This window comes from Loxodonta africana, chromosome 4 (assembly GCF_030014295.1).
Source record: "Loxodonta africana isolate mLoxAfr1 chromosome 4, mLoxAfr1.hap2, whole genome shotgun sequence".
Lineage (NCBI taxonomy): Eukaryota > Metazoa > Chordata > Mammalia > Proboscidea > Elephantidae > Loxodonta > Loxodonta africana.
Genome location: NC_087345.1, coordinates 112,069,829 through 112,097,062, shown reverse-complemented (window position 1 = coordinate 112,097,062; position 27,234 = coordinate 112,069,829). Strand labels below are relative to the sequence as shown.

General features: G+C 37.8%; 1 protein-coding gene across 7 annotated transcripts in view; it reads right to left on the bottom strand.

Moving 5' to 3' along the window:
• ITPR2 (inositol 1,4,5-trisphosphate receptor type 2) overlaps positions 1-27,234 on the bottom strand; it is a 537,466-nt gene that overhangs the window by 216,785 nt on the left and 293,447 nt on the right. For all 7 annotated transcript variants that reach the window (XM_064284462.1, XM_064284460.1, XM_064284461.1 and 4 more), the window contains 2 exons: positions 21,788-21,930; positions 15,870-15,978 (listed from right to left, as the gene is read on the bottom strand). In XM_064284462.1, coding sequence (XP_064140532.1) covers positions 15,870-15,978; positions 21,788-21,930 — 252 coding nt within the window. The remainder of the gene's footprint in view (positions 1-15,869; positions 15,979-21,787; positions 21,931-27,234) is intronic.

Below are 27,234 nucleotides of genomic sequence, written 5' to 3'. Positions count from 1 at the left end.
TGTGAAGAATGGGAATTCCAGAACACTTAATTGTGCTCAGGAGGAACCTGTACACAGATCAAAAGGCAGTCATTTGAGCAGAACAAGGGGATACTGCATGGTTTCAAGTCAGGAAAGGTATGTGTCAGGGCTGTATCCTTTCACCATACTTATTTGATCTGTATGCTAAGCAAATAATCCAAGAAGCTAGACTCTAGGAAGAAGAACAGAGCATCAAGATTGGAGGGAGAGGCATTAACAACCTGTATTATGCATATGACAGAACCTTGCTTGCTGAAAGTGAAGAGGACTTGAGGCACTTACTGATGAAGATCAAAGACCACAGCCTTCAGTATGCATTACACCTCAACATAAAGAAAAAAAAAATCCTCACAACTTGAACCAATAAGCAACATCATGATAAACAGAGAAAAGACTGAAGTTGCCAAGGATTTCGTCTTACTTGGATCCACAATCAACAGCCATGGAAGCAGCAGTCAAGAAATCAAAAGATGCATTGTATCGGGCAAATCTACTAAAAAAGACTTATTTAAAGTGTTGAAAAGCAAAGATGTCACCTTGATGACTAAGATGTGCCTGACTCAAGCCATGGTGTTTTCAATTACTTCATATGCATGTGAAAGCTGGGCAATAAATAAGGAAGACCAAAGAAGAATTGATGCCTTTGAACTGTGGTGTTGGTGAAGAATATTGAATATACTATGGACTACCAAAAGAATGAACAAATCTGTCTCAGAAGAAGTACAACCAGAATGCTCCTTAGAAGCAAGGATGGCAAGGCTACATCTCGCATATTTTGAACACTTTATCAGGAGGGATTCATCCCTGGAGAAGGACATCATGCTTGGTAAAATAGAGGGTCAGTGAAAAAAGAGGTAGACCCTCAATAAGATGGATTGACACAGTGACTGCAACAATAGGCTCAAGTACAGCAACGATTGTTAGGATGGCACAGGACCAGGCAGTGTTTTGTTCTGTTGTACACAGGGTCACTATGAATTGGAACTGACTCAACGGCACCTATCAACAACAAAAACAACAACAGAGGGAACAGCAAGGAGTCCTACTGGAGCAATAGTTAAAGCACGTGGCTACTAACTGAAAGCTTGGTGGTTTGAACCCACCAGCTACCCCAGAGGATAAAGACCTGGCGATCTGCTCCCGAAAAGATTACAGCCTAGGAAACCCTATGGGGAAGTTCTACTATAAGTCAGAATCAACTCAATGGCACACAACAACAGAGGTAACAGTAAAACAAATCAGGAGCTACCAGGCATAAGAACCACCCCTCTGTCAGTTTGTCATACTATGGTAGCTTGCATATTGCAATGTTGCTGGAAGCTATGCTGCCAGTTTTCCAAATATCAGCAGGGTCACCCATGGTGGTCCGAATTAAGTAGAGCTTCCAGACTAAGACAGACTAGGAAGAAAGGCCTGGCAATCTACTTCCAAAAATTAGCCAGTGAAAACCTTATGGATCACAACAGAACATTGTCCAACTGGGTTACTTTGGACACATAATCAAGGGGGATCTGTCGCTGGAGTAGGACATCATGTCTGGTGTAGCAGAGAGTCAGCAAGGGTGAGGGAGACCCTCACTGCGATGGATTGGCACAATGGCCACAACGATGGACTTGAACACACTGGCAATCATAAGGATGTAAAAGGACTGAACAATGTTTTGTTCTGTTATACATTAAGTCAACTCGATGGCAGCTAACAAAAACATCACCATGCCTAAGAAAAATGAGCCAAAAAAGGTGCATGTATCACTTTCAATGCTTTCCGTAGGAGTCCAGTAAAACTTTGTCAACAGTCATTAAATAATGCCCTTTGGTGGGAGATTTGCTAATTTACCACCACAGACTTTTCCATTATTTTCTCATGCAGTGCTATGGATCAAGAAAAAGATGTATGTCACATGTCGTAAGTGAATATCCTGGCTATTCATAGCTCTGATCAGAATCATGATCCAGTTATAAAGTTTATGTTGTTTTTAGTTGCTTTGGAGTCAATTCCATCTCATGGTGACCCCACGTGTTACAAAGTAAAACTTCTCCATAGAGTTTTCTTGGTTGTAATCTTAACAGAAGCAGATCGCCAGGCCTCTTCTTGTGCAGTACTACTGGACTGGTTCAAACAGCCAACCTTTAGGTTATCAGCCTAGTGCAAACCATCTGTGCCACCTACAGACCTTCGCTAAAGGTTATAGTTTCAGACTAAAAAGAAATAGTTATCTAGCTTGGGGCTGAATCAATCAAGTACATGGAGAAAGCTGAGCTTTAATATCTTCCTAACATCCTTTCAAGTCTGAAGTGTAAGGCTTTTTCCTTTTTTTTCAAAATCAGTGCAGAAGCCAATGTCAATAAACGTAGTTAAATAAAGAAAAAGGGTAGCGAATTCAAATGTAAAAAAACGACAATATTCGTGTTAGACATTTTAACCCCCACTTTTAAAATATAAATTTTTCATAAGAAAAGCTTTTTTGTTGTATTGTGGAACAATTATTTAAAGATGGTACATATAAACAAGAAAGACCAGAATCCAAAAAGAACAACTTAAATGTCAGTCAAGATTTCAAAGATTAATATTTATGAAAACAATTGGCAAACAACAGTCCAAGTTCCAAGAACAAAAAATGTTGTAGCAGATGTCTTGTCAAGAGGCTACAGACTATGAGAAGCAGCGTACTCTCGTCCATATGTTTCCTCATCCTTGAGAGAAGATATCCTCAGTTATTTTTGTTTTCATTTTTGGAGAACGCAGAGTGCCTGCGTACAGACTGAAGTAGAAGCTTTTTTTCTAAGAGAGCTTTGAGCCAAGATTTCTGGCCTCATTTGGAAAGAGGTGACATATACAGTTAGGTGGAAAGTGAATATAAAATTGTCCAAATATGTAATCTAAATAACTCAATCTGTCAAGAATTTGCAGACAAGATCGGGATGGCATTGTTTTTTGGATTTTGGTTTGTTTGGTTTTGTTTTTGCCTGCTTGGCATTCTTTCATCCCATCTTTTAGCAACAATATTCCAATTTTCCTGAGGAACTACCTCTCCCCTCTTCCAGGCTGTTTTGTAGGGACGGTTTGTTATAGCCATCTAAACAGCTGCTGAACAGTTGTTTGTGACCACGCAATCTAAGGTTAATAAGTAAAAGAAGGGAGCAGGCTGAGGAATTAGGAGAAATTAGAGAGGTCAGTGGTCCTGATTAGGTCAAAGACAGTCATAATGGGTGTAGTTAAACAAGCAAGCTGAATGTAAAGAGTAAAAGTCAGCAAGTGGAAGGCCTGAATTAGCGACTGTAGAGAAGCATCATTGACTAGTGATGAAAATTCCAAACAGCTAACAAAGAACTGGGTGCTGGACATGCAGGAAAGAAAGTCAGTGTGGATGCAGAGGTCAAGGGACTGACGGGCCAGGGCGCTGACTACGTGGTCCACGTGGATTGAAGTCACCCCTGGTGATGGCAGGTCTCGAGGCTGAGACACAGATTGGGAGCCAGGTTCCAAACTCTTGGGTGGACGAGAAGGATGCTGGCAGATCCCAAGGTGACAGAGACTGAAGAAGACATTAACCTCAAAGGAGTTGAGGTTTTTAAAAGAGGGCAGAGGACTCAGTCTAGAAGTTACAACAGGGAGCAAGAAGAACACATATCCTCTTCACATGGAAGATGAGAGAGAAAAGATCCTCTGCTTGGAAGTGTGGCTGAGAAAGTGGGGTGACCATAGTGGGGGAGTGTGCCTTCATTCACAACAAAAAGATGAAGGGAACATATAGACAAGAGAAGGCTATAGGGGAGTTTGCTGAGTGGGAATTCCAGAGAGTAGAGGGAAGACTTTGGGAGACTGAGGAGAAGAAGCGCAGAGTCAGGGCAAGGAAATATGGAATGTCACAGAGATAAAGGATGGTATGGAAGGCCAGGGCTGGAGGAAAAGTTGGACATTTACACTTGTTGCACTGACTGGTGAAATTGGTATCACCAATTTCCTTTAGGAGGGTGGCCAATGGGTCTAGTAGCCAGAGGTCCTGTCTAACTCTTCCAGAGGGGAGGGAGACTCTTATCAGACTCTTCATACAGTGCGGCCTATTTGTTGAATGAATCAGTGACTGCATGAACCATGGTGGTAAATGGTGAGAAGCCTAAAGAAAGCATCCTTCTCTAAGGCACTCTCAAGTGTAAGATTACTGCTTGGTTACCACTTGCCTTCTGGCAATACTTCCTTGATGACTACACTTTGGCACCTTGAGAACAAATGGAATCAACATTTGCAGTGGAAACTATTTAAGCACATCTCTCCAATTACCATTTTTAACATCACTGCATCTATCTGGAAACTCTGGTGGCATAATGGTTAAGTGCTACGACTTCAAACCAAAAGGTTGGCAGTTCAAATCTACCAGGTGCTCCTTAGAAACTCTATGGGGCAGTTCTACCCTGTCCTATAGGGTTGCTATGAGTTGGAATTGACTCGATGTCAATGGTTGGGTCCATCTATCTGATATTAATTATAACCATTTTATCTGATATTACCTATCTGTCCTCATCTTGATTATTTTTGCCACAGACTTCTTATACCAAGTTGCCATGTTGTGTCTATTAGCATAACACATTTGTCTTCCCCGTTCTACGACTATAGAAGTAGTATAGGCTATATAAGTAGAATTTTAATTAAAAACAGCCACAGGCTAGGAAGAACTGAGAAAAAATAGAACTAGCAAAGAGCTGCACTGAGCAATCTGCAAATATTCAAAATGTTTTTCGTTGTTTTGTTTTCAACAACTAAGAGTTATCATAAAATGCTTAAGATTTTCAACTATGGAATAGGATGTGCAGAAACCAAGCCCTACCCTGGAGAAATCACTAAATGGTAGATTTTCAAGATCATTAGACACAAGAAGAAATGTCTTAAGGTAGTGTGTGCTATTTTAAACAAGAAAATCTTTTTCTTTGCCAGCCATGCATGAAATTCCTACAACTTTCAAAGTTGACAATATAACAGAATGACATACAGCATCATGCACTGTTTGAGAACATGGACTCTGGAGCCATACGGCCTGGACTTTCATCCTGGCTCCACCATTTCTGTACTGCATGACCTTAAGAAAATTCCTTAATCTTTCTGTGCTGCAGTTTTCTCTACATATTCTTATGAGAGCTACCTGAATTAACATGTATAAAGCAATTATGCAAGCACCTGGCTTTTATGGCATATAAACGTCATAAAAAAGGTAGCTGTTACTATTATTCAGGGCATGTACTTGAAAATGAGATGAGATACATTTCTCATTTTTGTTTTTTGCTTTCTGTTTTTGTTTTTATTTTTTTAATTTTCCTGAACCCTCAGAAATCTAGAGGGGGTAAAAGTAATACATCTCACAGATGTATTCGAAAAAGTAAAGTCAAATTCAAATCATCATATTTTTCCACCAGTATTATTTAAAAAAAAAAAATTTTTTTTTACCATGTAGAGACGCATTACACACAGAGTAAAATCAGAAAACCTATATTAACATTTCCACTCTAGCAGTTACTAACTGTGCAATCATCTTACCAGATCATTTTACCCTCTGGGCCTCGGTCTTCTTATCTATAAAATGGAGATTAAAATAATGCTTTCCTTTCTCAGACAGTTGTGAGGATCCAAGAGGACACAGACACATTGTTGCTTTGCAAGTATCTTCTCTAGATGTGCACAATTAACAAAAGTTAAATAAAAATCACGATAATCATAATATGGTTTGAGTACCACATATGCTAGGTTGCATATCTCCTCTGTGAAGACCTATTCAAATAGTCCATCGTGAATGTACCTGATAGAGGAAGCAAGACATACAGGCCCAGTCTGCTTCACAACCTTTATACATATCTCCTTCTCCTTAGGATAACAGCATAGAGAGTTTCAGACACCAGTGTTGTCCTGAGGCAGGAGATCCTGACCCTGCTTCAGATCAATAGCTGGTAGACTCAGCAGCTAGTGGCCTTAATTAAGCTGACTAACTCAGTGTTAGATGACTGGACCTCAGCTTCTCTCCAGAGCCCTAGTTGCTTCTATGTTCTCCGGGTTTTATAAATGGTATTTTCCTGCTTCAAAGCCTACATGGTGGTGTCGCTTCCTTTGTGACAAAGTCTCTTACTTTGTTATTACCAAGTGCTTTCTCAGAGAAGGAAGCCCCTCTTGGAACAGAAATCTAGTGACTAGGGACTTCCTCCCCATTTGCTGGCCAGCTGTCCTCAGCTCCAGTCATCCTTCCTTTGCTTCAATCTCCCTTGGCTGAGTTTCCAGTATCACTATACAGTGTCTAGGGCTCCCTCACTTCTCCCCCTTTTGCTTCCCAAGCCAGACGGCAAGAAAAGACTAAGACAACCCACTGGACATGTGCTTTCTGCAAGATAATCTTCATCAGTCCTCTCTGTTCCTGGGGCGGAAACTCTGGTGGTGTAGTGGTTAAGTGCTACGGCTGCTAACCAAAAGGTTGGCAGTTCGAGTCTACCAGGCGCCCCTTGGAAACTTTATGGGGCAGTTCTACTCTGTCCTATAGGGTCGTTATGAGTCGGAATCGACTCGGCGGCAGTGGGTTTGGTTTTTGGTTCTGGTTCCTGGGGCAATTTTGCAGGTATGTCAACTATACAGAAACCTATTATTCCCTGGGTGGTAAAGACTAAGGTCAACTAGGAAGAAAGGTCTGGTGATCTATTTCCAAAAATTAGCCAAAGAAAACCCCATAGAACACAGCAGAATATTGTCTCATATAGTGATAGAAGACGAGCCCTCTAAGTTGAAAAGCACTCAAAATATACAATGACCACAACAATGGACTTGAGCATATGAACAATCGAGAAGATGGCTCAGGACCAGGCATTGTTTCACTCTGTTGTGCATCAGGTTGCTCTGAGTAGGAGCCCACTCAATGGCAACTAACAACAACAAAAGAGGTGCAAAGTAGAACATGATGTGATACCTCTAGAATCTATTTCTTGGATATAACTGGTGAAGGTCAATGTGTTGTGCTTACAGAGTTGATAGCAATTATATCTACTGTGTGTAAATAAGACTGTCAGGCCACAAACACTTTCTGAGCAACAACTGTGTGCAAGGCACAATGCTAGACACTGGGAACGCTGTGATGATTAAGACTGGCGGTCTCTACCCTAAACTAGTACAAGAATTTGTGGAGTGGGGTTGGGGGCAATACGAACAGCCTCACAGAATCTAAGGATTTCTTCACTTTATGCCCTGTCCTCAATGAGTTTCTAACTAATTTAAAGTAACAGAACACAAACCAAAGAAAACCTTCACATAGCAAGGCATTAAAAGGTCTACACTAATAGGACAGATAAGGTTTTATTCGTGCTGAAATGATCGCAGACCAGAATAACATGGAGTTAAAAGAAACTAAACTCTATGGGGCAGATCTACTCTGTCCTACAGGGTCACTATGAGTCAGAATTGACTTGAGGGCAACGGGTTTTTTTTTAAAAAGAAACTAATCATAGAATACTTCCTGAAAAAAGGTTTAGGTTACATTTAGGTGGAAATGATTAACATGATTATTTAATAACGTACTAATGTTAGCCTTTTTAATTTTTTTCTTTGTTTCTTGTTATTTTTGGCATTTTGATGTTATCAGAGTTTAGTTTTTTAAACATAACACCATTTTTCACCTACAATCATTAGTTACCAAATGCCTTACATTTACTGGAAGCAATGAACGGTTGGTTACTCTTTAAGTAGAGGTAATATATTTATCATGACCATTTTTTTAGTCATAGATCCCTAAGGATTCACGCCATATCTCAAAAACTGCTGAAGCAAAGAGTTTTACTATGTCAGATTTTAAAAAGGGAAAATAAGACAAGGCATAGTCAAGAACTTTATGATTGTTGTAATATTAAGGACACTACGACTAATGATAATGAATCGGGGAAATTTATCACTTTTACTGCCTAACATATGGCCAAGCCATGCTAGAAACTGAAAAAGGTAAATTTCTAAAAACAACTCTTGGTTGCTTTTATGCTCACCAAAAAGCCCTTTTGCCTGGATAAAAATATAAAATAAAATCTTCCTAAGTAGAAGGGTATACTAACTATTTTTCTAGCACAGATCTCTTAGTGTAAGGAGAGAGCAATCTATTCACACACACACACACATTAGGAATGATTAAGATAATGAAGCACTTCTGCAACGTTCCGTATTGTTTCTACTTTAAAACAACATTAGAACATTACATTCCGAAAAAAAAAAAAAATTGCACTCACCTCTACAAATGCATTTAATAAGGATATTACTAAATGCAGTTGATGCTGAAGCTGAGATTTATTTTTCCTTAGCAAAACATTATTATTAAGCTACAGTGCGCTCTGTAGCAATTTTACTGAAATTTGTTTGCTTACTAAACAGTCAAATGAGGAGATGCATAGGTGAATGGCTCAGCACAGAATCTTACGATAAGAGAAGCTGAATACAATTTACAAATTTATCACTATGTGATTGCTGCTGGGACTGATAAGCACGTGTATTTGATGTAGGAGTTAAGTTGTTTGGTACAATTCTGATTTATTCTTTTTGTTGTTTCTCAAAATCCAAAATAAGAGCTTAGTTATGATGCTTTTGTTTTTGCTACTGAGAAAAGAATAAATTCTTGTTAACTCTGATGACAGTAAATTTTAGGATTTAAAAAGAAAAAAAAAAGATGGAAGCTATCTTAAAAATAACTGAAGGCCTCACTTCTCAAAGGTCTTTATTCCACATCACTCCAGATACCAACTTTCAAACCAAGAAGCCACCGTCTGCAATCATTGTCAATGTGTAATACCACCTACCCTACCTGGGCATTTGTAAAGATCACAGCTCTCAATAAGATCTATGTCGTTTGTTGAATGCCACATTTCCACAAGGGACTATCTGCAATGGTCATCTAACAGAGTGCTGCTTAGAACATTTATATCTAATATTCACATTACTAACACTATAGACCATAGTCGGGGGGTTGGGGTGGGGGCTCATCTGATATTGATCTGTAAGTCTGTAGAAGCAAATCTTTAAAATTCCTGTGGCTATTGCATTACATTACTCCCAATCAGCTTGGTCTAAAATTTCTTAATCTTTTCTTGGCAGCTTACTGAATAAATGATTGATGACTTCCTACTACACATCTATTCAAATTTTAACAAGAATATAATTAAGTATATTTTAATTCTATCTAGTTGAACATCTGAGAAAGCAGAATATTTATGACGGTAAGTTATATAACTCATTTGGTTTTAAACAAAAAACCAAACCCACTGCCCTCGAGTTGATTTTGGCTCACAGCGACCCTACAGGACAGCGTAGAACTGCCCCATAGAGTTTCCAAGGAGCACCTGGTGGATTTGAACTGCCAACCTTTTGGTTAGCAGCCGTAGCTCTTAACCATTATGCCACCAGGGTTTCCTTGTTTTAACATAATACCATATTTTTACTCAAATAATGCACACCTTCTATGTTTGTTTGCCAACCACGCCCTCCCCTTCCCTGAGGTATTTTTCTAAGTGCCTTTACACCATTTTTTTATATGTTGCTGTAAAAAAATTAGCATAGTGTGCTTACAGAAATACCTAGGGGTGAGGGGAGGGTGTATTTGGCAAACAAACATAGAAGGTGTGCATTATTTGCGTAAAAATACAGTCATTAGGAATGTGAGCTCAGGAGCCAAAACGTCTGAGTTAGAATCCCAGCTCTCTTCCACCTACTAGATGTGTGACCCTAAGCTCTCTACACTTCCATTTTCGAATCAGTAAAAAGGGGGTAATAATACTACCTCATAAAATTCAAAAAAACCTGTTGTTGTCAAGCCAATTCTCACTCATGGCAGCCCCATGTGTTAGAGTAGAACCACTCTATAGAGGTTTATTTTTTGGCTGTAATCTTTTCAGAAGCAGGCCCTTCTTCCATGGTGTTGCTGGGGGGAGGGGGTATCAAACTGCCAACCTTTAGGTGAGTAGTTGAGTGTAAGCCATTTATGCCACCCTGAGACATTACCACCTCTAGAGTTAGATTAAATAACACGTACAAGCGCTTGGAAAAATGCCTGGTATATGGTACATGATAAACTCTCAGTAAAGGCTAGCTGCTATTATTTTTTAAAAAACAATGCTTTAAACGCCATCATAACTATCATAGAGGCAGTTTCTAGGTATCTCTGCAACATTACATTCTAAAGATATTATGGTATTATGGCCTTTTAAATCTGAAGATTTTAAGAATATTAAACTTGACGAAACATGTTTGTTGTCCTTTAGATTATATGTATGTCAGTGTAACTTACAAGTAGAAAGGAATATATTCACAGAGGAAAGTATGACTGGCATTCTAAATAGGTCAACTTCTTTGACTACAACATAAGCAGAAAAACTTTAAATTATCAGGTCCATGGGCTATCAGTGGATATTTTCAGTACTCATTATCTTTTCCAATTCTAAAATACAGATGCTACTAATTTTATATATATCTTTACTTTTTATGATTTATATGTGCTTCTCCCTCTTTATGGAAACCCTGGTGGTGTAGTGGTTAAGAGCTAAAGCTGCTAACCAAAAGACTGGCAGTTTGAATCCACCAGGTGCTTCTTGGAAACCCTATGGGGCAGTTCTACTCTATCCTATAGGGTTGCTATGAGTCGCAATCAATTCAGAGGCAATGGGTTTGGTTTGGTTTTTGGTTCTCCCTCTTTATGAGAGAACTGATTAGTAATGCTTTATAAAACATAATGAAAATGTGTATTAAAAAGTATAAGATAAATAAATTGCAAAAAAAAAACTTCTTAAAAGTAAACGAATCCTCTGGACAAGGTCCTTCCTATTTTCAGCAGCCCCCCTCCCCAACTCCCCATCAGCGCATCTCTAGCCTCTTCCCCATAGCTCTTTACATCTCCATTACCATTTCAGGTAAACCTCTCCTCAGACCTATAGCTAAAATATCTTTAAATATGCAAAATAATGGTATGATGTTATAGTTAAACTACTCTTTTTAATAGCACATATATAATTTGGGTTTTTTTAATATACGACTTCTTTTTTGTGGTAGAGAAGTCATGGGAATAAGAAGAGAAAAAAAAATGCCTTCAAGGATAGAGAATATTAGGAATCATACTGCCCTATAACCATTTTAAAACATTCCTTTTCTTCTCTTTCCCCCTGAAAATTTTATAACATACATGTATTTTTAACATGTAAATAAAGATGCCTGCTGGTCTTACCTAAAAAAAACCTTTGAAATCTGGCTGACCCCAAAGGGATAAATATTAAAAAATACTGGGCTTTAAAGGCAGTTAGAGTTATATACTTTGTAACTTTGGCTTTTGTATCAAAATCACCTAAGCAAACAATGCTTGGATGAATTTTTATAAAACTAATTTATGTAATTTTTCCCCCTTAAGGACTTTGTATGTATTAGTTTTATGTTTTATCCTTCAATAAAAATAAGCAATAAAATTTAAGTCACTACATGATTACTAGATGATTTCACACACAACAGAAAATTAACATTTCCTTTACTTGTATCATTCTATTGAAATTCTTCAAGATGTTGCCTACCGCAGCTTATATCCCAGTCTTTTGGCACGAACTGAGAAACATGAGGCAAAAAAGAACATTCTTAAGTAAATTAATTCAGGAATTCTAATCAAAAGTAGTATAAATTATAAATGTTTAGAAAATAATTGACTAAATACCAGATAAAATACAATACAATTACATGATGGTTTCAGTTCATATAACATACCAAGAAGGCTAACAAAATCAGAAAACTATGATCTCGAGGTTGGAAATTACTTTAAAGGTCATCTGGTTCACCCACAAAGCCAATTTATGCTTTATTGTTTTCTTTCTAAATTTTTATCAATTATACACACACAGAGACACACAATTTCTGGTGATATGAACCAAAGAAACAAAAATAAATTAAGGATTTTCTTTTAAACTGATGTTCTAAATTTAAATAAGTGTAATAATTTTAAATTTAAATAGCTATAATAATATGTTAACTAGTGCAGAAAACCCTGATGTGAGGTTTCTCTTTTGATTCGATTTTGAAAGATCTCTTGAGAATGCTTCAATGTGCAGATACTAGAAACCCACTTGATCAGGTATTAGACAACCAGGGATTAGGCAGCCTGTGTGACTTAACAGGATTCACTTCTCTGAGTCTCTCTTTCTACATTAGCAATGTGGAAATGACACTACCTATTCTATATATTTCCTGGAATTGTTGTTGGATAAGTAGCAAAATATTTTAAAATACTTTGAAAACAGCAATGAAATCCATAGATTCAAAGCATTTTTTGCTATACTCATTCACATTTAAATTATCCTACAGAGCAATTTTAAACAGCCACAGGTAAGCTATGCATCAACAGTCTAGATGTCATTTCTCAGTCCATAAAAGGATCATTCTAGTAGGTCAAATGGCCTCCCGAAGATGTCCATGTCTCAATCCCAGAAGCTGTGAATATGTTGCCTTACATGGCAAAAGGGACTTTGCAGGTGTGATTAAGTTAAAATCTTGAGATGGTGAGATTACCCTGGATTATCTGATTGGGTCCTATATGATTACAAGTGTCCTTTTAAGGGGAAGGAAAAAGGGTCAGAATAGGAAAAGGAAATGTCAGAATGGAAACAGGAGTATCAGAAAGAGTGAGGCGGAAGAGAGAGAGAGATTGGAAGTCGCTACATTGCTAGCTTTGAAGATGGAAGATGGGACCACAAGTCAAGGAATGCAGGAAGCCTCTAGAACCTAGAAAAGGCAAGCACACATATTCTCCAGCAGTGTCGACCTCCAAAACTACAAAATAATAAATTTGTGTTGTTTTAAGCCACCAAGTTCTTGGTAATTTATAATAGCAGCAATGGGAAACTGATAAAATCATGAAAGTAAAACTATCTATTACGCCATTACTGATAATCAGAGTTTGATTGAGAGTCCAACATAAACTGTAAAATAGTGGCTTTGACCAGTTTCTAAATCTTGGTACCCAAGGTCATTTCATAGAGGCTGGTGAATCTCCTAGCTCTCCTCCACTGACATGGACAATTGAGCACCATCGCTCTAGGAAGAGCCAAATGACACCATGTAGAGATCACCAGTCCCATCCCTTTCTCAGTGTAGGTATTTAAATTATTCTGCATCTGCTATGTTTTTCTTTGCAATTTTATTAGAAAAAAAGCCTCTACCTCCACTGGTAGAAATGCTTCTCATTCCAAAACATTTAGAATTAAAAAGTTGCCTAAAATCTGTAATTTCTTTAGCTACATATTTTGTCTTATTCTGTCCTTAGTAATATGGAGACTAATAAATAATATTCAGGAGCTTCCTTTCAGGCTTTTCTTGGTGAAATAACTGCATGTCCACATTCTTTAATATTTGCTTAAAGGTTTTCTGAGCCTTTACCTATTTCGAGTACTGTATTCTATCTATGTCTTAAAATATAGAGCCAAAAACATGCTAGGCAAAGTATACTAACCTTTCTTCATAGAAACACACAATATTTGTAAAACTTGGCTGTGGTCTAATAAAAAGAAGACTGAGCAGACAGGAAGGAATTCTGGTTTAAGTCCTGGTTCTGGTACTTGCTGTGTAACCTCAAGCAAGTCACATAAACTCTCAGCGACATCATCTATACAACAAAGAGCTTGGATTAAATGTCCACAGACAGCCTAAAGTGTCACAAAAGAGACACAAAGTATTTTGGTATTTATACTAAGAAAGTAATCACCATTGGCTGGAACTACTGAAAAGTGTTACTGATTATCTTCTCCTCAAAGCTGATACTGGGAGTGTTGAGGCTTATTTGGATTTTAGCAAGTTAGAGAAGGTATTCCATATGTAGCAAGGTTCAATGAAGGAAAAATCTGAGGTACATTAGAGGTAGGCTGAGTAACATGAATTTCCACAAATGGCTGAGGAGGGTGGGGAAAAAAAAGAAAGAGAGAGTATTACGGAGGGCCTGGACTACCAAGGCAGTGCAAAGCCCCTGAAGATTTCGGAAAGGGTTCTAGGATCTCTTGCCAAGGCTACTGCAGGGGTCCAGAAGTTTGTGAATGGTCCACCCTGGAGTTGTGCAGTTGGCCATGTGCAAGCAACGTCATTCATCTCCATATCCCCAGTGCCAAGCTCAATAACCAGCATTTAGTAGTTGATCACAAAATATGTGTTGCATGACTGAATGAATAACACCCCAACTAGTTTTTCTAGTCTTCACTTTTCCCTGAGGGCTGCGTCCTGGGGGCACCATTCACATCATATCTTACGTGAATGGTGCCTATTGGAGCTGTGAAAACAGCAACCCTGCCTCAAAAAGGTCTCAGGCACCTGGACTACTAGAGCTTTCAGACAAGGGATAACTAAAGCCTGAACAACCATGATACCAGTGAGAATGGGAAGGAGAACACAGATGCCAGCATGATTGATTTCCAGGTGGTTTGGAAGATACATTAAAATACTCTGGACTAGTCAAAATAAAACCTTAGTTGATTTCTTTCCTATTTTCCTTTAGAGTAATTCAGTAATAATTTATTACATAAAAGTGGAAAGCTTGCCATGTATCTCAAGTTAGGCACAAGTTGCTGTTATCATAAACCTCATCCTTCTGTCAAAAATTTATATTGACCCTATTTTTTCTATTTTAGGATCTAGCATTTCAGTCAAAATCAAACAACCTATAGCAATATTTCAAGGAATCAGAGAAACAGCAAAAAGTCCCAAGGGACCTGATATAATATTTTTAAAATATTTCGAGTATAGGTATTTGAGTAATACCTCTACTTATAAGCATTTTTTGACACCTATATCAGAGAATATTTTGCTAAAATTGCATTGACTACTTTTATTTCTATAATTTGTTCTCCAAATATAGTTTAAAAGAGGAAAAGAACTAACACAAAGCAGAAGTCATTTTCATTACTGAAGTAAACGTCTGATTCGAATGGAGTATTTTGAAGCAATGCCCTTTCTATTAATAGCCAAGATTCACTGCATTTCTTTTCTAGAGGAATACATTAAAAAAAAAAAAAAAGAGCTACTACTACAATATTTTTGGAATTAAATAGCATAAAATAAATTAATAAATATAATAAAAATCCTTCTAGTTTTAACATTATCAGATGATTAGTACTTACAGAAACTAACTCAAAATTTATTAAGAAGCAAGATACAAATTTTGTTTGATAACTAACATAAAAGTATAGATAGCTAGCTAAAAATATTTCCCTAGATTTATATTTTATATTTAAGTGTATCACCTTGGATATTAAGCATGCCGCTAGCTATCTCTTAATGAGTACCTGAGCTGTCATTTTTAATAACAGACAATTACTACCTATAAATTGATTTTTTCCTGAAAATAATTAGTGCAATATTTAAACTAATATAGATAAGAACAGAAACTTACTATTCCCTTTATAAGAATTAGTATTATATCATAACATTGAAATACTATTCTAGAAAATCACCATTAGTATATATTTAAGACAAAAAAAAAATCAACATGTACCCAAAAGCTTAAAATGCAGCAGAACTTTACACAAAATCTAAACAATGCCTTTCAGTTGCTTCATTGCTAAGTAAGGTGATTTGGTCCATTGAGGCTATGTGAGAAAAACATACATATCTAAGATGAAATACAATAAATCAAACCAAATACTTAGGTCATTCTAATCTTAGTTACTTCTCAATTCAGAGTAAGACATGAGAGGTGAATAGGACAAAAACTCTAACTCATCTAAGTATATACATCATTAATATGCAATACAAGTATTCATATAATGTTCTATTACAATTCCATTGTTACTGTACTCTGGAAACACTATTTTCAAATGGAAAATTTAAAAAAATACCTCTTCCACAAAGCTGTCTTTCTTCTCCAACATTTCTCGTAACGTCTGAAGAATTTTAATGCACAGCTTTTCTTCTTTCTCCATTAGTTTCTTTGTATGATTAATCAACCTTAAAGCAAAACATTAAACCTTAAATAGGACAATGATTTCTCTTGAAGCTATATACAAACAGCATATCTAGAGGGAAAATATATCATGCCATTATTTGAATATGAAATCAGATATATGTTTCCAAAGTTAAAAAAAATTACACTTTAGCTTATAAATTTTCTATTATGAGGCATTCTTTTTATCTTGCAAGTAGTATATTTCAGTGGTTCTCAGGTTTATACTGGGAGCATTCTTTTTGTGAAACACAATACTTAAAAACAAACTGAAGCAGTGATATCCTTAATCCCATCATATGACCTAAAATATTTTACTAGTGGAAAAATATGGATACTAATATCATATTACATTGTATTACATCATGTTATAATATTTTATATATACCATGCCTCATTACGGAAACCCTGGTGGCATAGTAGTTACACACTAGGCTGCTAACCAAAACGTGGGCAGTTTGAATCCACCAGGAGCTCCTTGGAAACACTGTGAGGCAGTTCTACTCTGTCCTACAGGATTACTATGAGTCAGAATCGACTCCATGGCAATGGGTTTGGTTTTTTGGTTTGGTACTACGTTACACACTATAACATATATTATATAATTGTAGTAGGGTCACTATGAGTCAAAATCAACTCAACAGCAATGGGTTTTTAGTAGTATACAACACTTTAACCTTAGTATAACAGAGTGCTTCCCAGTTTCCATTAATCATCATATGCTATTTTTCACTGCTAGGACTTGATAGAAGTCTAGGCAGTCTGCATGATTAAAAGCAAAAAGAAAGATAGAAAGAAGAGTGAGGGAGGGAACGAAGGAAGATCAAAACAGTCTATTTACTATTTTTACTACAACTTGAGCAAAAACTCTAATTATATACTGGTGAACTTTTACACTGGTGTTCTATTAGAAGAGTTTGAGGGCCACAGTTATATACTATCCCCAAGAACTCTAATTTAAGTAATATGTTCACAATCAGTATTTATAAGAGCAACATGAGTTCATGTTATTAAAAAAGCTGGCCTCCAAAATGATTCAGTGAAATACAAGTCTTTATAGATAAACAGAATAATGTAGAATAAAATGGCCTGGTTTCAGTGATATAAAACCAATACTGTGGAACATAACCCTGCGAAAAAGTGAGGTTTCACTAGTTAATGGTTAGTAAGTGCTCATCAGGGTCTCTTGGTGGTGTAAACTGTTAACATGTTTGGCAACTAACTGAAAGGTTGGAGGTTTGAGTCCATCCAGAGGTATCTCAGAAGAAAGAAGTGGTGATTTACTTCCAAAATATCAACCATCAAAAATCTTATGGACACAGTTCTACTCTGACACACATGGGTTGTCATGAATCAGAACTGACTCAATGGGAACTGGTTTTTAAGTGCTTATTATCAAGTGCCAGGCAAAATATAAAGGCTTTCCATGTATTGTTTCAATCCCTACAAGTCAATGAGACAGATTCTATTATCAGGCTAATTTTCCTAATGAGAAAATGGAGGTCCAGAGAGATAAATCAACTTGCCTCCTGTTAAATGGGAGGGCCTAGAAATAAGCCCAGGTTTGCCTGGCTTCACAGTCAAAATTCCTAAGCATCACTCTGGGGTGACATGATGCAGTTCACTGATCTCAGGAATATCAGTCATGAAAAAAAGTACCTACACACTCTAAGTTGTACGCAGCCAACACTCACACGCTCTTTTATAACAGTGATAAATATATATATCACGTGATAAATGCTGTAACAGAGATATTGGCAAATGCTAAGACTAAAGAAAGAAAAAATTTCATTCTGTTGGGGAAGAATTCCCTAGGGCTGACCAGAGAAGATTTCAGGGAAAAGATAACACTTAGCTATGAATTATTCACACTGGGCAGGAAGGTGGGGAGAGAAGGCATCCCTGCCAAGGGAACAGTATGAACAAAGGGCAGACAGGAAACTGATCTGTGTGTCGAGAAGATGTACACCAACTGCCACATGGAACAAGAGACTGGAAGAGATGAGGTCTGACAAGTAGGGAACGGAATATTATATTGAAGGTCTGGAGTTTATTTTGTAGGAAACAGGCAACCCATGTTGTAAAGGACCTAAATGACTTATAAGAAAGATACCATAGATGGCCACAAAAGATGAAGTATAGGAATGAGAACAATGCAAGAGATGAAGAGGGCATGTGGTGGGGTAAGGATGCAAGAAGTAATATAGAAGTAAAACGGCCAAGACTTAGTAAATAATAGCATATGGGAAATGGAATAAGAGAAAGATCATAGACACCTGAAATTTACAGACTGGAGTAATAGATGGACGATGATACTTTTTAAATGATACTTACTTCATGCCGAAAGAGGAGTACCCAAACCCACTCCCATCGAGTCGATTCCATCTCATAGCAACCCTATAGGACAGAGTAGAACTGCCCCCATAGAGTTTCCAAGGAGCACCTGGTGGATTTGAACTGGCGACCTCTTGGTTAGCAGCTGTGGCACTTAACCACTATGCAACCAGGGTTTCCAAAAGAAGAGTACATCAGAAGGCAAAAATGATTTCATTTTAGACATGTTGAGTCTGGGCAGGGCATTACATATCCATGTGGTCTGGTCCAGAAGGCAGAACAGTCGTTCTAAAGTTTTCCTTGCAAGAAAAGTAAAGCCTGCCACTCTAAAACTTCTACTTGTGGACCTTTCTTTCACATGATAGTCTTTGAATACATTATAGTTTTGACAGACATTTTAAATTTCTTTAAATTTTTTTTTTTCTCCCTCTCAGGCTATTTCCGTTGTAACCATTCTTTAGATAAAATACTTAATTCACCAACCGTACTGAAAACATAAAGCAAAAAGTTGAGTGATCATTTGCTAAGGTACCTCTAAAAGGTATGCATATATCACATAATGTTTGTTTGGGATAGATCAGTGGCTTTTAAATATTTTTCTATGATCAAAATAAATAAATTTCACAAAACAACCCAGGATCTAGATAAATGTGTGAGTGTGTGTATAAAATGGACAGAAAAGCTACCCTTACTATATGAAATGCACTCTGATATTTCATATTCTTTTCTAATTCCTTTTTTTTAGTTAGCTGTCTCCCACTCCCTAAGCTGATTTCAAAATTCATAAGTGGGCCATATGCCACAGTTTGAATATCACTGAGATTCTCCTTCACAAGGGAGGAGTAGGTGCCGATTTGAATGCACTGTAACTAACCAATTTAAAGGTAACCCCATGTTAACTTATTCTCTTCTCTCTCATTCTTTGTGACTAGGTGGATATGTGAATCCAGGTCCTTTCCTAGGGTCTATCCCTCACATTGTCCAGCAGACACATCTGAGTCAACAGATTCCAAGAATTAGAATCATTTGGGGAAATAAGAAGCCTCACTTAGACCTTGTACTAAGCTATAGTCTCCAACTATGCTTTACCAGAGAGCTCTGTACAGCAATACCAAGCTCCATACATAGCTATTAATAAAGTTGGGTGTGAACTGCGTTAGATGCCTTTAGAAATAAAACCTTTGGTTCCCCCCAGGGTTAGGAGGAGGGGTAGGTTAAGCATCAGAGCAGAAAATAGACATTCCCGAGCCTCTGGCTATAATATAATCACAACAGCACAAAAATCTTATTTCTAACCACTGAAGTAAAATGTGGCATCCTTTTCTTCCAACTGGGTGTGAGTTCGTATCACTGCTGCTTCTCTCCTTTAGTTTGCCTGATGCTACCACAGGCCTGCTCCCATCTTCAGTACAGGTCAGTACTTTGTTGATTCTCAGATTTACTTTATATCGCCTTTTCATAAACCTGTATCTTTAAGTTGTAGATGAATGCCACCCAATAGACATTTCTGTGATAAGAGAAATGTTCTAGATCTGTACTATCAAATTTGGCAGCCACATGTGGCTATTGAGCACTTGAAATTTGGCAAGAGCAGCTGGTAAAATTAATTTTTTATTTAATGTTAATTAATTTAAATTTTAATTTAAGTAGCCAGATGTGGCCAGTAGCTATTGTACTGACTGCCTAGTTCTAGACCAGTAAGGTTCAGATAGTAAATCTTTTAGGCTTTGAAGGCCATACAGTGTCTGTATCGACCAGGCGACTCTGCCACTGCAGCGAGAAAGCAGCCATAGACAATACAGAAACGAATGAGCACGGCTGTGTTACAATAAAACTTTATTTACAAAAATGGACAATGAGACCAACTTAGCTTGCAGGCCAGTTTCAAACCCCTATTCCAGACTATCAACTCTCAGTCATATCTGTGGGATCATACTAATTTCCTGGAGTTAAAATTCTCCACTTTATAACCCATATCCTATATCCCTTTCATGCCTGGTGGTACATACAGTGAACATGAAATTTTTAGCCTCTAGCATTTATTAGAAAGATGTTGTACGACTGACAGTGCATGCTGCCACAAGCCAGAGACCTTTATGACTGTTTGAAACCAAAGAAATGGGCATGTGCCGCAAATTACTGTTTTTATAGGATATTGTATGAGGCATATATATATATGTTTATTTATACTAAATTACTAGGCAATACCTCTACTTAAAATTTTCTTTCTAATATCCTCCACAGTAATCAGTTTTGCAGACAATCTGGGCCTCTTCATTTTAAAGTTCTTATGATGAGACTAGTAATTGTCCAGACAAACACATTCTTCCCAGGCCCCCTTGGTTATAGTGGACACGGAGCCAAGAATCCATGATTCTGGCCCCTAATTTAGAAACTACATCTATTCTTGAACAAGATCTTGTAGTCAGTTCTTCTCATCCCAAGCCTTCTTTTCTCTCCCAAAGTCTCAGCTTTAACTTGTAAAAGAGGAAAATACTTGTATTCCCTCATCCCTCAGTTTCTGCCTTAGCACATCACAGTCAACCAAGAGGGCTTCTAAACCTCTTTCAACAATATCCTCAACCACACAGGAAGTTATGGTGGTGGAAAATGGTCAAGGAGGTTGGCAGTCCTACCTGACTCTCCATCCAGATATTCTCCCCAGGGAGACCATGCCCTTCTGCTTGGCCTTCTTGAGTCTACACGTGATTACCCACAAATCTCTCAACAAGCTGCCTTCCACATATGAACATGTCTCTTCTCTCCGCAGCTAGTTACTGTTTTTCTCACAGCTGCTTATACTTACAGATCTTCCTTGATAATTTTTCACTTTCCACTAAAATGAAAACATTCTAGGGTAAAAATATTAGCTCTAATAGATCTGACAACTCCACAAAAAAAAAAAAAAGCTAAAAAATTAAGTAAATGAAAGAGTAGCATGGCAGAGCGCTAGGTCTGAGGCTTCATTGCGCTTTACCTGAAGCACACCTGAGCCTCAGCCTTCTCATCTCTAAAATGGAGCGGACCTCTCAATCTCATGGGGTGTTTGTTCAGATTAGATGAAATCATGGGAAATACATGGGACAGTAACACACATGGTAAGGCCTCAATACATGTTCTCTTTCCTTTCTCTCTTAGTGAAAATCAGTGACTTTAAACAGGAAGCTTTTAAAAGGTCACACCATATAGTTATAGAAAGGAATCAGAACCAAAATTTTATTTTCTGTGATATTCTGTGCCCAATGATAATGATATACTTTAAATTCAGCAGATTTTAGCAAACTATGATAACTTGACCTTCATGAAAATAAAATTTCAAATGCCTCAAATTAATTATTTTGATATTTACTTATTAAGGTGGATCTCAGACATTAACATACTCTGTGGACTGTCATCACGTGTAGACAGAATAAAAAGCCAGAACCAGAGAGGCCCTCTCAGTTTGGTAACACTGGCGAAACTCAGATTATATCCACTTACTTGGACATGAAAGCACCACATCTTATTCTTGCATCACTTCCCTCAGGGAACAGTAGTTCTGGACTGTACAATACATCGACCAACACTGAGAACTCGGCCTGCATCATCGGGCTGAACTGCTGCTCTAAAGAGGCCACTACATCCTGAGGAATAGAGCATAAGAGAACCCATGTGAAGGGTATGTCAGATTTCGCCTTTTGGAGATATGACAAACTTAAGAAAATTAACCAGGACATGAGAATTTCAGAGAATATGTGCCCTACCCTCCTAGGTTACAGAATGTCTGTGCTTTAAAAATAGTCTGGTTTTATGTGTAAACATTGATGGCTGGGTCTGTCTTTTTTCACCTATGAATTAAGGAGGAGTGAGTAGCCCTTTGATTTCTAAAGACATACATCCAAAAAGATGAAAGGTCAGTAAAGTCACTGTTATAGGCCCTGCAGTGCTTAAGACTGTAAAGGACACACGACAGGTATTCATCAAATGGGAATAAATTGACGCATGCTTGGGGAACAGTTGAAAAAAAAAATTTTATGTGCATCACTGGCCACCCAGAACGATTTATTCCAATGTGGAATTCCCTGATATATTATTTAAAGCAGTATTATACTATACAGAGATTTAATCACATTCAATAGTATTTCAAATTATACTTTTTGATAGACACAACTGGTCACTTGCCCAATAGCCTTTCTTTTTCCTTGCTAACAGAATCACAATTTTATTTCTGAATTAGGCAGCAAACTTCTCAGGAATGGTCAGCCCTCTCAGCTTTGGGTGGAGATTGATTAGTTTAAACCAATCATGGTTATTCTATTTCCCTACCAGCAATTAGTCTAGGCATGAATATGTGATACTGGCCAAAATCAAATCAGGTGAAGTATTCTGAGCACATGTGTGGCGGGGGAGCTAGGGAGGATATTTTTTCAAAACTACCTACTATTTTCAAGGCAGTTTAAGGATGTGAATCCAAAATTTGAGATGGCCCCCATGTGATCTTTGGAGACCATCCTTAAAATGAAAGTCAACAATTAAGAGCACTAGGACCCTGACCTCATCCAGCTGCTGAATTAATCAACTATGGAAGAACCCCAACTTTAGATTTCTTGCTATGTGAAAGGATATATTCTTTATTGTTTAAGCCACTTTTAGCTGAATATTGTGTTAATTATAGCTGAAAGCATCCTAACTGATGTATTTCTAAAATGAACTGTAGGTAATAATAATATACTGAACATTCTCTAATGATTAAAACACCCCCTTTTCATTTTTAAAATAACTATTTTAGGGGAAAAAAAAAACTCAAATAAAGCAACAATTTATTTACCCATCAACTATGGCATATTCTTTTAGGTAGAAAACTGATTGCAACGAATTTCTTTCTTACAGCAGCATGGATGGGGATACCACCTCTCTAAATTTCTCACAGCTACATTTCAGGCATTGTTGTTGTTAGGTGCTGTTGAGTAGGTTCCGACTCATACTGACCCTATGTACAACAGAATGAAACCCTGCCCAGTTCTGCGCCATCCTGACAATCGTTATACTTGAGCCCATCGTTGCAACCACTTTGTCAATCCATCTTATCGAGGGTCTTCCTCTTTTTCACCGACCCTCTACTTTACCAAGAATGATGTCCTTCTCCAGGGACTGAACCCTCCTGATAACATGCCCAAAGCATGTGAGACCTAGTTTCACCATTCTTGCTTCTAAGGAGCATTCTGGTTGTACTTCTTCCAAGACAGATTTGTTCATTCTTTTGACAGTTCATGGTATACACAATATCCTTCACCAATACCATAATTCAAAGGCATCAATTCTTTCGTCTTCCTCATTCATTGTCCAGCTCTGCATGCATATGAGGTGACTGAAAACACCATGGCTTTGGTTAGGCGCACCTTAGTATTCAAGGCGACATCTTTGTTTTTCAACACTTCAAAACGGTCTCTTGCAGCAGATTTGCCCAATGCAATGTATTGTGTGATTTCTTGACTGCTGCTTTCATGGGTGTTGATTGTAAATCCAAGTAAAATGAAATCCTTGAAAACTTCAATCTTTTCTCCATTTGTCATGCTGTGGCTTATTGGTCCAATCGTGAGGATTTCTTTATGTTGAGGTATAATCCATACTGAAGGATGTGGTCTTTGATCTTCATCAGTAAGTGCTTCAAGTCCTCTTCACTTTCAGCAAGGAAAGTTATGTCATCTACATAATGAAGGTTGTTAATGTATCTCCCTCCAATCTTGATGCCCCATTCTTCTTCCTAGAGTCCAGCTCTCAGATTATCCGCTCAGCATACAGACTGAATAGATATGGTGAAAGAATACAACGCTGACACACACCTTCTGACTTTAAATCACACAGTATCCCTTTGCTCTGTTTGAACGACTCCTCTTGATCTGTGTACAGGTTCCTCATGAGCACAATTAAGTGTTCTGGAATTCCTATTCTTCTCAATGTTACCCATAATTTGTTATGATCCACACAGTTGAATGACTTTGCATAGTCAATAAAACATAGGTAAACAACTTTCTGGCATTCTCTGCTTTCAGGCGGGATCCATCTGACATCAGCAATGATATACCTGGTTCCACAACCTCTTCTGAATCTGGCTTGAACTTCCAGCAGTTCCCTGTCAATGTACAGCTGCAGCTGCTTTTGAAGGATCTCCTGCAAAATTTTACTTGCGTGTGATATTACTGATATTGTTCAATAATTTCCACATTCAGTTGGATCACCTCTCTTAGGAATACACATAAATATGGATCTCTCCCAGTAGGTTGGCCAGGTAGCTGTCCTCCAAATTTCTTGGCATAGTTAAGTGAGCACCTCCAGTGCTGCATCCATTTGTTAAAACATCTCAGTTGGTATTCCATCAATTCCTGGAGCCTTGTTTTTCACAAATGCCTTCAGTGCAGCTTGGACCTCTTCCTTCAGTACCTTCAGTTCCTGATCATACACTATATGGTTGAACATCAACCTGTTCTTTTGGTACAGTGACTCTGTATTCCTGCCATTTTCTTTTGATGCTTCCTACATCATTTAATATTTTCGCTGTAGAATCCTTCAGTGTTGCAACTCAAGGCTTGAATTTTTTCTTCAGTTCTATCAGCTTGAGAAATGCCAAGTGTATTCTTCCCTTTTGGTTTTCTAACTCCAGGTCTTTGCACATGTCATTACAATATATTTCAGGCATTAACTCATGTTTAATGCTTTCTTTCCTTTAGCAAAAGCGATCATTTGTACTTTAACTGCTCTTAATAAGCTTTCTGAGAAATTTCTGATGACAATTAAAAGAGGTGGCCCATTGCCGTCGAAACAATTCTGACTTATAGCAACCTTATAGGACAGAGTAGTACTACCTCACAGGATATCCCAGGAGCGGCTGATGGATTCAAACTGCTGACCCTTTGGTAAGCTTTTAACCACTGTGCCACCAGGGCTCCTAAAAGAGACTAGCAGGAAAGAAATTGCATAAAGGAGAAAACTAGATATAACATAAAGGTCGGAAGACCATATGATTATCAAATATGATTATATTTAACAATATGCCACTAAAAACATATCAAGAGTCTCTGGAATGATGCAAACAGTTAATGCAATTTGTTGCTAACCAAATGGTTGGTGGTTCAAGTCCACCCAGAACTACCTCAGAAGAAAGGCCTGGAAATCTACTTCCAAAAAATTAGCTATTAAAAGCCCTTGTGGATCACAGTTCTTGTCTGACACACATACGATCATCATGATTCAAAACTGACTCAACAACAACTGGTGGTGGCAAAAATGTACTATTTTTCTGATGACCTCTCTTCTTCATTTCATTTACTCAGCAAATTGTTCTCAGGCTCTAATGATGTAAATCCTGCTTTTAACCCTTATTTTAATCATGGGGCAACTGCAAAATCTCTCTAAGTCTGTTTTCCAACACAGAAACTTCAAATAACAATATAACAAATCACACAAGCTTGCTGTGGGGATTAAATTTAAGTTCATAGAGCTGCCTCTGACACATGTTGGCTGCTTATTAATAAATGTGAGTAATCATTATTACCGAACACTTGAAATGATCACCCTGTTGCCAACTTCAGTGGTTACTTTCCTGTCCTTGTCTTGTTCAACTAGTGCTAAGCATTTTACACATGTGTTCCTCATCTTAAAACGCTTTGTGCTCTCACCTTCTGTAACACCACCTTTTCTTTATTTTCCACCTATGTCCTGACCACTCTTTCACCAACTCCCGGTAGCTCCTGGTCCTTTTCTTGTCTCAATTTACACTTCTGACGGCTGTCATCCATTTCCATGGCATTAATTTCATATGTATATGCTGGAAACTCCCAAATTTATATCTCCAGCCTGGACATCTTTCCAGGCTCATATATCCAACTGCCTAGTTGCCACACCCACTTGGATATCTAAATAGGCATCTTGAACTTAAAATTTCCCAAAGAGAACCTTTGATTCAAACTCTCCCTCAATCATTTCTCCCACATTCTTTCCTATCTTAGCAAATGATACCATCATATCAGACCCAAAGTCATCCTTGAGTCCTCCTTCCATCACCCACAACTCATAAAACCAATCCACCAAGTCTTGGCCTTACATCCAAATATACCCAAAATTCATCCACTTTTCTCCATTACTATTGTTTCCCCCCTTAACCCAAGACACTATCATCTTTTGCCTGAATTAATGCACTAACTACCTAATAACTACCACTGTCTCTATGCCTGGACCTCTGCTTAAAATCTCCAAAGATTTACTATCACACTTAGAATAAAATCCAAATGCCTTACCATGTCTCTACATGACATGCTTACTTATAATACTCTCCTCTTTGCTCACTAAATTCCAGCCCCAATTGGCTTCTCCTGGCTCCTCAAAACCACCAACTTAGTTCCTGCCTAACGGCTTTTGCGTTTACTATTTCCTCTCCCTAGAACTCTCTGTCCCCAGATCTTGGACTAGATGGTTCCTTTTCATTATTCAGGTCTCAATTCAAGTAATACCTCAGCCTGAAGGACTCCCTAACTATAGGATCAATTCCCAGTAATTCTACACATGTTACCCTGCTTTATTTTATTCACAGCAATTTTAATTATCTAACATTATCTTATTTATCTAATGATGTTAGCATGTAAGTTCCATGAAAGCACCGACTCTGTCTTGCTCAGGGCTCCATCTCCAGAAACACAGTGCTAACACAGAGTATGCCCCCAAAATATATTTGTTTAATGGAAGTGCCTATCATTGTCCTGAAACAAGTATAGGGCACACTTGTTCTGTGCTGGTTGACACTACCACCCACCTACCCTTGCTGAAATGTCCTAATCCCTGACTCTCATAAACCCGACTTCCCTCCTTTCTAATCCTACTTTTTTCTCTCCTTATTTGGCCATTCTACCCATTGCTGGCCTCTCATGCCTGTTCTTTTGCTCCCATTGCTATAC